Source organism: Topomyia yanbarensis, chromosome 3, assembly GCF_030247195.1.
Source record: "Topomyia yanbarensis strain Yona2022 chromosome 3, ASM3024719v1, whole genome shotgun sequence".
NCBI classification, from domain to species: Eukaryota; Metazoa; Arthropoda; class Insecta; order Diptera; family Culicidae; genus Topomyia; species Topomyia yanbarensis.
Window position 1 is genome coordinate 74,799,005 of NC_080672.1, and position 17,837 is coordinate 74,816,841.

Genomic DNA, 17,837 nt, shown 5'->3' on the forward strand with positions numbered 1-17,837 from the left:
CAGAAGTATTCATTCCCTGTAACTAGTTTTGTTGTATAAAATACAGTAATCGAACAAAAAAAAAATTGAAATTCATACACGTATAAACGTTTACGCCCTTTTGAAAAATTACTCTTGTATCAAAATATTCCAATTGCCAGAGAATATCATGGAGATTCATACAGCGAACACATCTGCAAAGTTTCGTTCGAATCGACGATGGTCATATTTTGCGGTCGGCCGGTTTCTCATGGAATCCCTCAATATCCCCTGCATTAACGTGATATACAAAGTTTTACTTTGGAGTGAATTCCAAAAATAAAAATATTTGATGATTATATTTGCACTGTAAATAGTACCGCCAACTTGCCCCGCGTGCGTCACCGCCAACTTACTTCAACCGCATATTTTACAAAAAAAAACTATTTAAAAAATAACTTTAGATCATGGTTAGATTTAATATCTATACGGATACTGAAAGCTCTTTTTACGCACTGTAGAAAAATAAAATCAATTGGGAAATAGATTTATTATCACCCTAAATAACAAAGTGCTTAAAATTTAAAAAAATTACTTGGTATGCTCGAAAACACAATATCGTCCACAACTTTTACAAAACAAAATGTTTTTTAGCAAAAACACATTGGATAATGGATTTCACATAACTTGAGGTACATAATGAGAGGCAGCGCTGTCTGTCTAATGGAAACAAAGCCAAAGGGGTTCCACCAACTTACCCCAACCACCAACTAGCCCCTGGCACCCCTAATATTTAATTAACTTAATCAACATGAGTTCAATGTTATCTTCATGTGATTATATTGGTGAAAGGGGTTTGGAAGCGGAGCTGGTGGGGGTTTAGTAGAGTGGGAGTGGAGGATGTGTCAGAAATCCTTCATCTTATTTCGTTATACGGGGTGGATGAAGAAAATGCGGATGTGAGGGTGGTCCAAAGGGAGAGGAGTAATGAAGGAGCGAGGTGTGAGGGCAAGGGTGGGAAGGGAGGTGTGCTGAATGGCGACACAATACTCAACCGCAAATGTTGCCTTTCATTTGAGACTTGGTTTGAGAACATCGGTTCAGTCATTACCGAAGAACCGATGTGGCTTAAATTGTGGGATATGCCCGGAATCGTCGATAGTGGACAATAAATCCAAAGAATTTTTGATTGGCAATCAGTGATCTAGACATGCGAATCGAAGTAATTTGGTGACCTTTTCAATAGTTTTCAGCCTTCTCGGTGTTACGATTGTACCGATTTATATGGGAAATTCCAGTGTAATCTTACTAACCAACCTGTAACTCCGGAACCAACAGTCAGAACCGAATGAAATTCAGCAGCAGTCAATGGCATTACTGTATCTTTCATTTGAAATCAAGTTTGTAAAAATCGATAGAGAATTCGCTGGGTAATATGTGTGATATTTGCTTAGGAACTTTGCGAGTTCCCCGGAGGCATCATGAACCGTGATAGGTGGCCAATGTGGTCAAAGCTGCTTTGATTTATCATTAGTAATCCAGACCCGCCAACTAGAGTAATGTTGAACCCATTTTAATATGTTTTAAGTAATTTGGGCATCATGGTTGTTTCAGTTTTTATGGTAATTTGCTGTGTGACCGCACTCTTCAACCCGTAACTCCGGAACCGGAAGTCGGATCAACTAAAAATTCAATAGCAGCTTATGGGAGCGTTATACCTCTCAGATGAAACTACGTTTATGAAAATCGGTTCCCCCATCTATGAGAAAATTGTGTGATTTTAAATGACACACACAACATTTGCCGATCTCGACGAACTGAATCGAATGGTATATGACACTCGACCCTCCGGGCCTCGGTTGAAAAGTCGATTTTTTCAGTGATTGCATAGCCTTTATATGAGAAAGGCAAAAAAGGTAAGAATTTCCTAAAATGTCTCTCAAACAACTTAAATTTGCAGTTATAGGTCACCATAGACGGTTCCGGAAGCGCCCGGGAAAAACGGCCACCTTTCAAAATTAACGAACTTACATCAGTTTCCCGGAAATGGTTGGGCCGGTTTTCACAAACTTAGTTCCAAATGATAGCTATAACATCCCCACAGATGTCTATGTACCGATCGCTTATATGGTTCCGGTCACATATGAAATTCCCATGTAAGCCGGATCTCAAAATTTTTTTTCAAAGGGGGGATCCCATGAAATTTCAGAAATCAAATTGGTATTTTTGATGCCAAACATCTTTAAAATGCATGAAACGTCGAGATTTTATGTTATCTCGAATTTTTTTTTCATGAAAATTGACTTTTCGGGGCTTCGCTGATTTCGCACCTTTTTGCCTTTCTCATATGGAAAGGTTATGCAATCTCTGAAAACACCCAACTAATCCCGGCCCGGAGGGCCGAGTGTCTTATCCCATTCGACTCAGTTCGTCGAGATCGGAAAAAGTCTGTATGTGTGTATGTGCGTATGTGTCATAAAATGTCACTCATTTTTCTCAGAGAGGGCTGGACCGATTTGCCCAAACTTAGTCTCAAATGAAAGGTACAACCTTCTCATCGGCTGCTATTGAATTTTTTGTTGATCGGAATTCCGGTTCCGGAATTACGGGTTTAAGAGTGCGGCCACACAGAAATTTCTCATATAAACTAAGTCTTTCAAGTGCATGAAACGTCGAGATTTGAGGCAAAATCGAAAAAAAAATTGATGAAAATGCACTTTTTTGGATTTTGGCACATTTTTGCCTTTCTCATATAGAAAGGTTATGCAATCACTCTGAAAACCGTCAACCTGATCCCGGCCATTTTTTTTGACTGACATAAGGTTTCTGGATTTTTAACAGGGGCGTAGTTGAGGGTATAAGAAGAGGGGTTACCCCCCTCTACTGTTCACTCCCCTTTCCATTTAAAATACCCTTAAATCATTCCACCACCACCACCCCATCCAGCCCGTGTACCCCCTCCCCCTTCCTCTCAACCCTATCATCTTTAAACCACCACTATATCCCAAAACATACCAAATTAAGCTGGAGAGTCGTTCGCCCTCCTCACACACACCCCCGCATGACAAAATGAGTTAGCAAGCAGATAACATTGAACTAATGCTGATTAGGCTAATTAAGTATGATATTTTTTTGTTTCAAGTGTTTCACCATCGACACGTAGCTCATCAAGTTCGTGGCTGGCAAGCCATTGTGTAATTCAACAATTATGTTGAACATAACCAGCCACCGAGCCATAGTTTAGAGAAATGAGAAAGGCACAATTGCACCGCTAGGTGGATTAAAACAGGTTTTTTTTATTCGGAATAACGTGACAATATGAACTGGATCATAAAAATGTGACTTGTTCTGTGAATTAAATCACGCACACCATTTGGGATTCTCAGCGCAGTTTTCTTTTTATATCCAGACATCACCATTAGCATTATCAAACGAATAACGATGTTCGAGGTCCTAATAGTTTTTTATATATAATGCTCGTGTCTATTACTATGGTCGCTAGCAGCTGGACATTTCATAAAACAGTGCATGTAGTAAAAACGATTCCACGAATAGTTCTCCAAATTTTGTGAAAGAGTTCATGGGTAAATTTCATTATCATGTTGCATGAAATTGTACATGATTAGCGATATCTTCTAAATATCACCAGTACGCAAAGTAGATTGCAAATCATGTACTAGGGATATACACGAATACATGAATAATCTTTAATTATTTCTTGAACTATTTCACAAAAATGAACTTGAGTTGTGACTTATACTAGATATCATGAACCAGTTCACGAATACATGAATTATATTTCATGATTTCGTGAACTATTTCACGAGCACGGATATTGGATCGTACCTAATATATTAGAGATCATGAACTAGTTCACGAGAATTTAATGGATTCATGAATACAATTTTGAATTTCGCGTAATAGTTCGCGAGAACATATACAGAATATTTTGATTTTGTGAACTAAGGCTCCTATATCTATGAAAATCATCATGAGTCAACCTTTGGTTTTATGAATGATGTTCATAAAGTTGGGAACTAGTTCGCGTACTGAAAATCGCATTAGAAATGACTTTGCGGAAACCGTGATGTAAGTTCACAAAGCAAAAACAAATAGTTCCACTAAAATAAGCGTTATGTGGGCGTTACTGAAGGAAAATTGAACATAATTACCTTCAAAGGAACTTATCATATTTTTGTTATAACTGCGTTAATTGTGAAATCTGTGCAAAAAACCGCATTAAAAGGCGAAAAACTTGTAAAAAGTCGTGTAAAAAAATTGTACAAAAACATGTGAAAATAAACCTTAGGGTAGGGAAAGTTCACAGAGAAACCCGATGCACCGTATCCGTTGATTCACATTTAAAAATTGTAAGTTGAATTTGGACATCGAAGAACAAATTGACCTTTTGAAAAATCATTTGTGTGTGTGCTACTTCCCGCGAGTTTCAGGTTCCTATTAATTTAGTTCGATCTGAATGTCTATTATTTTACATTTTAATGACATTCAATTAGCTAGAGATTACTGGGTACGGAAAGTTATGAAAAGTTAGAGCCTAGTAGTCAAGTGAGAGCAAGGATGTGTAGTAGGCTGGTTCAATTTTTTACTTTTAGCTCCACCAGGCTCTACTGATTCCTTTTATGGCCCTTAGTAATTGTGCAAATTTTGGTACCGATCGGTTGTGTCTACGGATCCTCCAAAAATTCCAAAGTTTATATGGAAATTAGCATGGAAAATCGGTTAAAATTGGAAATAAATTCATAAAAAATCATCTCATTAATCAATTCGTAACAACACTATATATTTCTAAAGGTATTCTTCTACTGAACACATTCGTGAAACATTGTAAGTTTGTGAAAATTCGCTGAGAAAAGTTATTAACTAAAGAAGCAGCATGACTTCAAAACAAGTGAATTTTATTATTAATCATAGCAACCCTGTTTGAAAAGCTCCATCGTTATACAAAATGTAAACTAGTCTTACCACCCACCGCTCCTGTATGGCAGATACAGCTATTCAAACAGGGTTGCTATGATTAATAATAAAATCCACTTGTTTTGAAGTCATGATGCTTCTTTAGTTAATAACTTTTCTCAGCGAATTTCTACAAACTTACAATGTTCCATGAATGTGTTTAGTAGAAGAATACCTTTAGAAATATATAGTGTTCTCATAAATTGATTAATGTGGTAATTTTTTAAGAATTTATTTTCAATTTTAACCGATTTTCCATACTAATTTACATATAAACTTTGAAATTTTTGGAGGGTCCGTAGACGATCGGTACCAAAATTTGCACAATTACTAGAGGCAATAAAAGGGATCAGTAGAGCCTGGTGGAGCTAAAAGTCAAAAATTGAACCAGTCTAATGTGTAGTATATAGTCGTTCTCACGGTGAAGAGGGACAAGTCTGTCTTTACCAGGAGGCATGCTGGTGGACTTGAGTGATTCGTAGTTATGCTGCCTAAGCTCAACCCCCATCAGCAGAAGACAAAAGATAATAAGGTATTAAGCCTGTTCAAATGACCCTGCCACTTCTAGTTTTCCGATCTGTATACCCCACATCCTTGCTCTCACTTGAGTACTATGGCTGTAACTTTCCCTACCCAGTAATCTCTAGCTAATTGAATGTCGTTTAAATGTAAAAAAGAAACTGTGACTACATATAGTCGAAATAAAAAAGGAAAAAATCTAAATGTTTAAAATTTTCGCACATACGGTTTACGAAGATCATGAACATTTATTGTACCGTACGTCGTGTCGGTACTAAAAGGTATAATTAGGTTGACAATTTAGAAATCTCTATGTTATCAGCGATCAATTCACCACAAAACGAAATGGCGATAGTAGTGCACCTGGTGATGATATCCCAACTACCTTTGAATAGGCCTTTAATTTTTACTTAACTTTCACAGTCGAGGTGGACGTCTATTCTCTGTGATAGAGTTTAGTTGGAAAAAATACGATTGTTCAGAAGCACCCCTTTCTCCGAGATTGTTTCATAATTTAATCAGTAAAGTTTTAATTTGAATGCAACATAGAAAATAACATATCAGTATCAACGAGTGTACAGAAGATGACCTTTCGAATCACAGACCTGTCAATGCTAAGAATAGTCATTTTTAGAAAGGCTCATCACATCCTGGCCCAGTTCTCGTGTTATCAGCTGAGAGCGGTTTGAACGTTCGATGGTAATAGACATATTATTATTTATTCACAAGCCGTTCAGTCATACGAACGAATACAACACATGCTGACTGATCTGAGATTCTTTTGTATGCAGCGTAGATTAATCAGACTGGCGTCTAGAAAGAACGGTATCACTTTAATTGGCCTCTAATAGCGATAGGCGCTTAGACAAACGCGCATTCCATGGTTTGTTGATACTATATAAAGAAGCCACGCGCGTCGCAAAGATCGCGGCAAGGCCATAAAATGGCATTGCTTTATGATAATCTGTTTTAACCCTGAGAATGTGCGAATATAAATTATCCTTCGCTTTAGCTGGATCCAGAATTCGGTGATAGCATTCTGAACTTTGTAAAATCTACCACACCCAATCTAAAACGATTTGATTGTAAATGAGAGCTTGTATTTGTATATTTCTCTTTCGATCATTAATGCTATTTTGAAACTTTTCTGCAATTTTTCAGTATTTATTGAATAAAAATGGTTTCGGCTAGGATTTTATGCAAAGAGGAAACGAATAAACATCAAAGCGACAAAGTTATTGCCTGAAGAGAAAGTAAGCAAAGAGAGGCTCTCTTTTGCGGGCTTGTCGAGATTCCGGTCGACATATCAAAATGCATCTTAGGGTGTCAGCTTTAAAAAATATTTCCTTGACCGATATCCAATCTTTACTTGTTGTTGTAAACAATGGAACCACTATGCATACTTACGGGTTGTCGTATCCGCACCAAATAATCCTTTTTGAGCAAAGCACGGATCTGCAACCAGTCGATATACTTTGATAGCTTCATTGTGTGCTGAAGACTATCTCAATTACTAACAACAAACACTAAACTAAACAGCCGGCTGATCGCGGCGGTTGAAATCACGTACACGAAGCGCACACGGACAAATTACTGATTGCGGGACAGTTCTTCTGTTTGTCCTGTATCACAGTCGGAGGCATCGAGCAATAATTACTATCACATGCTATTCCGGGCGGCGCGGTAATCCTATAGCGCTGCATTTGGCATGATTAGAGCGGCGATGATTGTTTCTTTCGGGACTTCGTCCCGTCGAATCGGCACACACGACAGCCGGCGGTTCCAGCTGTGGCTGTGCCTTGCTGACTGAGTCACAGACGAAAATCCTCTTGCTATATTGTTGTTTCGCGGTAGCTGACAATGACCCTGAAAATTGAAGAGGAAGGGAAGTGTGAATTAGTTGAGAAAAAAGGTGACACAGTGTGTAAAATATTCATTGGCATGTGTTGTGCTGGTAGATGCGACCTAAGCCATCCTGGATGCCGAATCATATAGTGATAATAAAGAAAAAGTCCGTGTCAAAGCAATTATATTTTTGTTCATTTGTTCTTACGAATACATGAAATAGGGATTTTCCCCGGCTCGTTAGATGTTGCTAGTTAGTTAGTAACAAATTATCACATTAATTATGTTTTTTGTGATACCACAGACAGCTATACAGTATAATAATGATTGTAGGATGCAAAATGACGAAAAAAGATACCGTGAAAAATACCGAGTACAATAGATATTTGTTCGCTCATTTTTACTTATTAAGAGGAGGGTCTCATTCTAAATTTTCAAAAAATTAGATTTTTTTCTTTTTATTTTTTGAAAGGTATACTATATTGTATACTATATTGTGTTAAATGGGTTTTTCGATCCGCACATCAAAAAAGTTTCATTGGAGCAATTACATATAAAATCTAAAAATTCTTCGTATTCACTATTTTTAGTGATGACTTATACAAAGTTAAGGCTCAAAAAATCGAAAAAAATGTTACTGCATATTCTGAAAGTACATACTATCGGGAATATCTGTGTGAAATCTCATCCAGATCGGTGCTGTAGATTTCAAACCACAGGAAAAGGACCATTGCAGTGAACATGATATCTCAAAAACTACTCAACCGATTTTCATAAGTTTTTGTTTTAAAATCTTCATATTTATATTCTCGTGTACTGGAATGGCCCATTTATCATTGAAAAGTTTTTGTTACTTTGCAATGCATTTTTGTTTAATATTTTGAATATCTTAAACAACAATTTTTTGTCAACATTGCTTTTTGTTTAAACAATTTCTTTTTGGGAAACCGAACCGTTCACATACGCCACAGTGTATTTTTCTTCAATTTTTTTTTTTACTTTTTTGGAATAATATTTTTTTTTACTTTTTTGGTTTAGCTGGAAGAGTGTTCACCCCAAGCGTCTGCGAAAAAATGCGCTTCGGGGGAAGAGCAATAACTACGACAATTTCCAATATATTTTTTAAACATCTTGATTTTATTTTCTTCGATAGTACTACCAACAAATTGATTTTCAATTTTTCAAAGAGAATTTGAATATAGTAGGGTAAGGTGGGGCAAATCCGACCTAGTAAATGGTTTTGGCTGTAAAATGCTCATTTTACATCGGATCAAGTCGTTTTATATACCAAATTAAAGATTAGACTCCTGAACAACTTTCCATATATAGCATTTTATTTAAATCTTCGGAATATCTTGAGATATAAGCGTTTTACAAAAATGTTTATTTTTGCTGTTTTCAAAAATGGTGGGGTAAACCCGACCCCCTATGTTTTTGGTTGATTTAGTGCAGATATTACTCAAATTTTATGGATTTTCAATGATAAATCAATGAATGTTGTGTTATTGAATTGTAACATGAAGAAAATGGAGTTCAATATCAATCTTGGAATGCTAAAATCACGAGCAGTAGCACGTAATGATATTCCCATTTGCATTCGGAGCAATTGCTCGACGAATACTATAATCATCACGTTTTTGTGTCTTTCGTTTGTAATTATGAATCATTTTGCAAAAAAATAATAAATAATAACAAAAAAAATATATTTCAATATGATAAATAAAAATTTTCTTAGCAAAAAGCGGTCGAATTTACCCCAATATTTTGAGGTCGGATTTGCCTCACCACGTCATTTTTCATTACGATGCAATTAAAAAATATATGAAAAAGGTTGAACTAAATTCATCTATGCACTTTGTAGGACTTAAATCAAAGAATTTAAATCCACTTACATTTATTATGTAATCACTTTAAGAATCAGAAATATCCTGTAGTCAATGATGCACAAAAGTCAAATAAAAAATTGTAAAAACACACTTTTTGTCGCATGAGCATTTTAATGTAGATTAATAAAATACTGTCTTACCACCATTATGATTATTTTCGATGCTCTACACGACAACATTGATATTAGTTCGCGTAGTGCTTCTGATTTTCGGCAACAGAGGGGGGTCGGGTTTATCCAATGGTCGGATTTACCCCACCTTACCCTAACTCTTTTAAAAATCACGATGTTAGCTTACTTTTAGTATAACCCCTTAAAGGGCAAAGGGGCTAAAAAATCGATCTCAAAGTTAAAGATCGAACCATTATGTCCAGTTTGAAGTTGTTTACCTGTTCTTGGGTCATTCCTTCAATAAATTTAATTTTATTTAGAGCCTTATAATTAGTTTTGTGTTAGATCGATCCTGAGGTAGTAGGCTGTAGGCAGTTTTGGAATTCCACGCGCACCTAACCTTAGACAGAACGTCACCACGGACGCCAAAAATGTCGACGAAAATATAAGCTTTTTGGATCCTAAAACTGTTTCCTTCCATGTTTTTCATTGACTTACGAAGAAATTCTAAATTTTGTTTACTTTTTGGTCATTTGAATGAGAAGTTCCCCCTAATTATAAAACAAAACCAAAATGAGCTTTCTTCAAAAAAATCTTTTAATAATTTTAATTTTATCGCTTTTTATTTTAATTTACCTATCCAACCGAAACTTTTGTTATTACAGTGCTGTCCAAGCGGCAAACATTGCACTGAGCATTGGTGAAACTTTTCAAAAATTGCTTGGAGATTGAAAATTTCGCAATTTTTTGAATATCATGAGAAATGATGCACCAAAAAACATAACATATTTGGGTAAAAAATTGATCATATACTTGTGTTATTAGTCGTTTAAATTATCACATTTTCCATAAAGAATTTATAAAATGAAATTACGTAGTTCATTGAGTAGGGTTATCACCTCAGGTGAGACTTTGACTTTTTATAGTCTTCAAGTGAAATATTAGTATACGGTGTTATCATTTTTTTGCTCTACTAACTTCCACGTTATGATTAGGAAGATGTCATCTAGCGGTGGGCACTAGTACTGATGTGCGTTGCCGTCTTTGTGGCATGAAAAGTATTTTTTATTCAGTTAGTTTATTTGACGCGACACTAGTGTTAGTAGAAAGGTTCGCAAAGAGAGTGAAGCCAAAAAAAGTTTACCTATCGAGCAAATTCAGCTTTGCTGCAGAGGTATCAGAGATGGATTCCAATTGTGCTCGATCGATAGGTAGACTTTTTTTGACTTCACTCTTTGCGCAAATGGTCTCTATAAACTGGGGTGTTTAAATGCCGAAATATACGCCTTTCCACTTCTCTTCAGAGGGTAAAGGATTTTTTTACCCTGTTTTCTAATACATTTTCAAAAATTTTGATTGGTCGTAATTTTGATCTCGAAAACGAGAAGGCAAAATAGATTGAGTTTTTTTCTTAATATCAAACACATTTTAGTCCTAAATAACAATCGGCGGTAAAACATGATGATGAGTTATGTTCTACCATAGACCATGCGGTAGACTTGGGTGCAACGCCCAACTCTTACTTAGCAGAAGGCAAAGGATTCTTCACATTTCCTTTCGATCATGTCCATATAAGCCGGCATAGTCCTAGTTTTCCGTTCTAAGTTTAAAACTAATTCGCTCTAGAATACCTATCCGTCTTTCAATTTCATTGCTTTCGTTTCTCTTAGTCTCAAATTTGCCGAATAACCAACAAAATCTATACAGTAGAACCAATTTTTAGTTGTATGCAAAATGCAACTCTCCACTCCTCTCCGGCTCTTTGAAGTGGGTTTCGAGAAAAAAAAACTTTGAAAGTATTCACAAGAGTTTAAACCAAAATATAATTATTTTTCCAACTTTAGGAGGAAGGCCTAGTTGGGACAGTTTTACAAATTTATTCCAAAAATGATAATATTTCAATATACATGAAAGGAAAGAACTCGATTAAGGAAATGAAAACTCCTAAGCCCCCATAAATTTAGGATTTACTAGGGTTACTGTTCCCTAATTCATCTTAGCTCCTCTATTCATCCCACCCATTTGAACACATTAGTTAGAGCAGTATATGCTATCTCAATTTTAAGCAATAGTTTAAATGGTAGGATGAATAAGGGTACGTTGTACTCGACTTTTCGCTTAGATCAAACGCTACCATTTTACATTTTCCAGGCAAAAATAGCAACTGTACTGCTTCTTAGGAACGATGGCGATACATATTTAAGCGCAATCCAGTCACTATAAGTCGAGTTATCAACGAAATAGACATCCTGACTAATGAGATGAATAAGGACTCGTCTACCCTATTTGATATTTTCTTACAACTAAAGATAACAAAATCCTTGTTTGCATTTGATAGAAGAAGGCGAACAGTAACCCGAAAGGAGTTTTGTGAGAAATATACCGTCTTATCCTCTTCGAATGATATCGAACACAATCGCTCGCATTTGATTATCTTTACCAGCTGGAGTGCGGAATATTTAAAACGACTAATACCGTATTTCAGCCTGCCCTCAACAGTCAGACTCGATTCGGTGACAACACCGTTAATCTCCACATCCCGCGAAGGTACATATACGCGGTACTATAGCGTAAAGAGCTCATCTCGAACAATCGCGTTTGCTTGCTTCAGATTACAAAAAACAAACGAGATAAGGAAGAACAACCTCATCTCAATCGATTACGGCAGAATACCGTTTGGACAAGTCACTCGCCATTTGCATAATTTTCAATGGGTTTTCTATGAGCCGTAATTAGATCACAAATGGACCAGTCGATCCATTTGAATAAGCTTTGACGCGAGCTTTAACAGAGGTTTGGAACTGGGAGCTTGGATATCTTTCCATAAAGCTTCGATATCATGCTTTTGCAATTTGGGAGATCACAGATAAGTGTGATATGCGTCGGCTGAAATCTCTCGAAGTATTTCAACAACGAATTGACTCACTGGGTTTCTGTACCCATGTCGTAAGAGGCGACTAACTACAGCTGTGGCAGTGGTCTACTAGGAAGTCGACAATAGTCTATTATATTCCTGCTGACAAAAACAGCCTAGAAGCCGTGTGGAATCCGACGGGTTGAAGTACCTCAGCCAAGAATTGTCCCTCTCTCTGTCGTAAGAAGTGACTGAAAACAGTAGTCCTCAAGTCAAGGTGTTTCTCCGTGCCGAGGACTGAATGCTTGCCAGGACTAAATATGTCAGTTGCGCACGGTGTGTCGTGGGTCTCACCCTGGCTACATTAAGCGAATTTCTGACACGGACTTCGCTATATGCTATTAAAAGCCAACGTGTTTAGTATATTCTAGTTGCTGTACAATAAGGGATCGTAGCATTTTTGAGTGATTTACAACACCCCCTCCCCCATAGTAGCATTTCGTCACAAAACTCTAAATACCCCCTGGTAATTACGTAGCATGGCGTGACCCCCTACCCCCTGTCGTCACACATCATCACAAAATACAAAACTCCCTCTCCCCCATATAATGATACGTCATTTATGGATGGTCCCTAAGTGCTGATGATGAAATGTATAGTGCTGCGATTAAGTATGGTTAGAGTAGCACAAATTAATCTTCATATAAATAAATAAAAGCTTCCCTAGCTTTGGTTCAAGAAACGTATTTCCAGAACGTTAACTTCTATGTTGGAACGCATGTCTTATGACCGACCTCCTAACTCGCGATATTTGTGCTGTCACGATCAATATGACTGTTGATAACATAAACAGGATTTTTTTTATTATTCGGCATATTTGCCGCATAATGAACGCACCTTCTGATTATTTCAAAAGAGTTGTATCATAATGTGGCAGAAATGGATATCCTCTCAAAGCCGGTACCCGAGCACAAGAAAATAACTACGAAATACTAAATTCAGGTATTCCATACCAACGACTGAGTACCACATCATGGTTTCAATAAACACTAGATAAGAAATAAATACCAAAAATAATAACACAGACATGTTCTACGAATAACTAGCTTGAGAGGCACCGAATTGATGGATTACTTAAGCAGTACAAATCTGCATATACTCAATGTAGGAAATCTCTCAAGATTTGCACGATCTGACTGAGAAGAGGTGTTAGATGTAACTATCTGCTCTGATGGTATTAAGCATGAGTTGGAAAACTGGCTCGAGCCGTCGTTATCTGACATTCAATTGTCGGTAGACAAGTAGAGATAGGAAACTGAGTGTCTGCGGATGTCCTCTAGGTGGTGTGCTGTCATCACTTCTGTGGAACCTTGTCGCCGATGGCTTGTTGGAAAAATTAATGAGCTCAGTTTTTCGACATATGGTTTCGTAGATGATTATCATGTAATGATCACCGGTATTTGTATTAACACACTTTTTGATATGATGCAACGAGCCTTATGTGTTGTTGAGCAATGGTGTCTTTATGTTAGCCTCTCAGTAAATCCAAATAAAACATCAATGGTGCTTTTCGCACTACGAGGCATTATAACCAGAGCTCGTCCGTTGCAGTTCTTTTACTCTAAAATCAAAAAGCTTGCATGACCTTCGGCCAATGTTGAGGACTCAAACCCAAGTACATACAGTGGGATCTACACAACAATTGCTGGAGCAATACTGGTATACGGGTGGCTTGTTTGGTGACAGAAGGGAGAAGTCATGGCAATCCAATCAAAGATAAACCACCTACAGAGGATGGCCTCGATGGCGATGAGTGGCGCGTTCTCGACAACACCTACTGCTGCTCTAGAGGCACTCTTGAACATAAAACCACTACATGAGTTTCTGAAACAAGAAGCACTTTCTTGTACATACCATGCAAGATTACAGGACTCTGGAACAGAAACCCAATAGGTCGTGCAACTAACCACACAAGCCTGTGGCCCCCAAATGGTTACTTGGGATGAGTATACACTTTCTCTCAGTGACCTTACCAGTTACCTTACACGCTGTTTTCCTTTTAAAACTTTCAGTGTGAGAATTCCTCCTCATGAGGAATGGCTGTCTCGCTGGATGGAGCGCCAACTTGAAGAATACGTAGTTTGTTATACTGACGGTTCTTCGTTGGAGGGCCGAGCCGGTGCTGGTGTCCATTGTCGTGAAATGAGATGACTGTACCGTACCGTGTGTGACGTCCAATCGGCATTTAAACAGAGAATTTGTGCTAAAACAATCTATTTTTACTCTGACAGTTAAGCTGCCCTGAAAGCACTTGGTTCGACAGATTCGAGATCGAAATTAGTAATCGCATGTCGAACTCAAATCGAAGAACTTAGCTTTACAAATACTATCATCCTTCCATGGGTACCCGTTCATTCCGATATTATTGGAAATAAATGGGCGGACGAATTGGCTAGAGCTGGTGCTGCGACTGACTTCGTTGGTCCAGAACCAGCTCTACCAATGTCGATAAGTTGGATAAAGCACAAGATTAGCTCTTGGGCTGCATGCCAATCATTGGCGTAGCTTGCAAACTTGCGTTCAAACAAAGACTTTTCTGCCGGATGTGAGTCCGAAAACGTCAACGAATTCGTTGCATTTTTCCAAGCACAACTGCAGTATCCTACTCACTGACTGGACATTGCAAACTCAATTATCACATGGCTACTATTCAGCGTGCTGAGTATTATTCGTGTGATCATTGTGAATCCGATTACGGAACTTCATATTATTTGATATGCAACTGCCCTGTAGTAATGCAATTCTGTATCCGGATTTTTGGTTCTCCATATATAGATGAACTTATGTACAGAGAGCTGAAACTGAAGGATATGCAATTGTTCCTAATCCAGTGTGGTAAAGAGCTATAGTTTTAGCCGTATTTGAATGACAATATCTCTTCGGGGGTGTTATCGTTCTGTTATCTGGGGATCACGGCACAGTGGGTCCGGGCCGGACAAAACCCCCAAAATTTATTATCGATTTTCATACATTTTATATTTTCCCCTAAACGTACCATACCTAAATTTATACCCGCCAATTTTTTGAAAAATATAAGTGCTACATTTTTTTTAGCCGTGCAAGATCTTAGAAATCTGCAAGAATTTAAGTGACAAAAAGTTTTTGTTCATTCTAATTCATCTCGCTTTAATAGGTACTAAAATGATAATTTAGCAACACATATAGGCGTTTCTAATAGAAAATCATCTCAGGAATTCAATGGTGTTTTGCGATTTTATAAATGATGAGCATTTAAAAAGTTACCAATGAAATCAACATAACTATGTTGTTTAACGCGGACATATTTACATTCAGAGTGTTATCTCTTTATCGGTAAAAGCGTGTTGAAGGATCTCATCTGGTAGAACTGACGCAGAATGTTAACGAGTTTTCAAAAATCATAGTGTCATCTTGCGCCGTTTTGCGCCAAAGGTTAATATTTGGTCATTTGTAAAATTAGTTTTTTCATGGGGACGCATGGTATTTTTTGATTTCATGAAGTTTTGCATTATTATTCTCCGGTGGATTTATTTTTCTGAACACTGCTTGTAAATTCAGGGTTTGGGGCGATTTTCTCGATATAAATATAAGTATGCCTTATCCGTCTTGCAACTATGGCTCGGCTTTCTACATTTTAAGTTATCTGCAATATAGAAATATTCGAATAAATAGCCAACGATGCAAACTAACTGCAACTATTTTTATATCTTTCCATGAATCCTATCTCTTTGGTAGGTAGTGGTCGTTAGATTTACTGATGACCGATGTAAGGTAAATGCGTGAGTGTGTGAAGTGTTCTTTTCTACCCGATTTTTAGTTATTGGCCAGTGATGCAACGGTTATTTTCAGGTGGAAACTCCCTACTGAATCTATCACAATCAAAGATCAAATTCAAAACCTCCCTCAATAATTCACTTCCAAATTGACGAGAGATTCATGCAAAAACGTTCACGTCTCTATTTCAAAGAATACACAAGCAGTGCAAAGTATGCTCAAGATATTTTTGCACGAAAAACCAAGTCAGTACCAATAAGGATAAGGAGATATTCATATCATCATTGGAATTAAAAATCAATGGAAATGTATTGAACGGCTTAGCTGCAGTATGCATCGTATGAGCAACTGTGACTAGAGCATAGTAGGGCATGAGTTGAGATCTTCATTAAAATCAAACAAACCTGTCATCTTTCAATAGTTTTGGCGATAAATAAATAAACCAATAAAACAAAAATTTAAGGCATTCCATCACCTTGAGGTGTGCTATCTTTTATAACTATTCTAAACGCAGCGTTCATAAATTAGTACATGAGGATTATCTCTTAAAGAGCTATGAAGGGATGATTGTTTTACGATGGTATTCAGATTGGACTGAAGATCTACAAACAAATGTATAAAATTACATCATTTTTTTTATTCACCAGGTTTCGATAAATCGGAACCACCCTAGCTAAATCGTTACTAAGGACTACCCTAGCAAATCAAAATGTTTCTGTTCACTTACAAAGCATCTGTTTTGAAAAGTTAATAAAATTTACTTTTTCAAAATAAAAAAAAACTTTCATAGCCACCCAAGGCAGTCCAATTTCCATTTAATAATAAAAATCGAATTCAGCGCACCAAAATTACCCTTAGATGATATTTTCAGTCTTTTTCAACTACTTTTGAGGTTTTGTCCAGCTTTTGTATGGAATGGATCCACTGTGCACGGGGGTGTTGATATCCCTAGTAACAATTGAGGTTTTACGATAGTTTTATAGCCACTCATAAAACTTAGATTGCAGTTGTAGCGTGCTATAAAACTTCAATTGTTACTTGGGATATCCGCTCACTGCTTAAATAAAAATTCTAAATCCCTCCGGAGGTTGGAAGTTTTATTCCTGCTATTGTAGCACATGCAGATCGTTCAGCATCCATTGGGGGCGTAGAATGATCTATGTTAATTGTTCTTTGTCGTTATTTTCCTTACCCCTAACCTTACCATTTCCCCAATCCTTCCTATCAGGAAAATGATGAAAAGACGATTCTTGGCAAGGCACAAATCTCTAATCAACATGGGCATCGTGCCATTTGAGCCAGACGCCACTGATTCCTGATTCAAGTCTTTAAAGAAGGCGAACTCGGCATAATTAGTAAATCAATTACACTGCACACCTGGGTTAGGTTCCGGCCGTTTTGTTCCCCAGATTCATAAATAGTTGTACTCACATTTCAAATGTCCAATCATTTACAGATCGAGTGTTGTTCCGGTAAACTGAACTAATATTATGTACTGCATCACTCAAAACAAGGTAGACTGTAACTAACCGCTCCAGACATAGGTTTCGTATAATATAGGAGAAGACAAACGGATATACCCGCTAAAGATGACTTTTCTCTAACAGATTGAACCGTGAGAAACAAGCGTATTTTTCCCACTCTATTAAAACATATACCTGGTAAAGCGAGCGCTGCAAACGCATCATTTCTGAGTTTTATGACGTGAATTTAATGACGCCAGTTTTAAAACGGGGAAACTCCTTACAATTCAAGTGTTTTACTACCCACTCGGACAGTCCCGTCTAGTCAAGCGAATCGCAAAGCTGAATCATGATTGGAAGCTATCTGAAAGGTTTGAAACTTCTTTGTCGAAACATTTTCACCTTGAAATAGTAA

The 17,837-nt window shown here is 37.2% G+C and overlaps 1 protein-coding gene across 1 annotated transcript in view; it reads right to left on the reverse strand.

Annotated features, from left to right (window-relative positions):
• LOC131688855 (glucosylceramide transporter ABCA12-like) overlaps nucleotides 1-17,457 on the reverse strand; it is a 38,153-nt gene extending 20,696 nt beyond the window's left edge. Inside the window, exons 1-2 of the mRNA XM_058973430.1 lie at nucleotides 17,391-17,457; nucleotides 6,859-7,317 (exon numbers count right to left, since the gene is read on the reverse strand). Of these exons, the coding sequence (XP_058829413.1) occupies nucleotides 6,859-6,939 (81 nt within the window). The 5' untranslated portion in view covers nucleotides 6,940-7,317; nucleotides 17,391-17,457. The remainder of the gene's footprint in view (nucleotides 1-6,858; nucleotides 7,318-17,390) is intronic.
• Nucleotides 17,458-17,837: the final 380 nt, after the last annotated feature.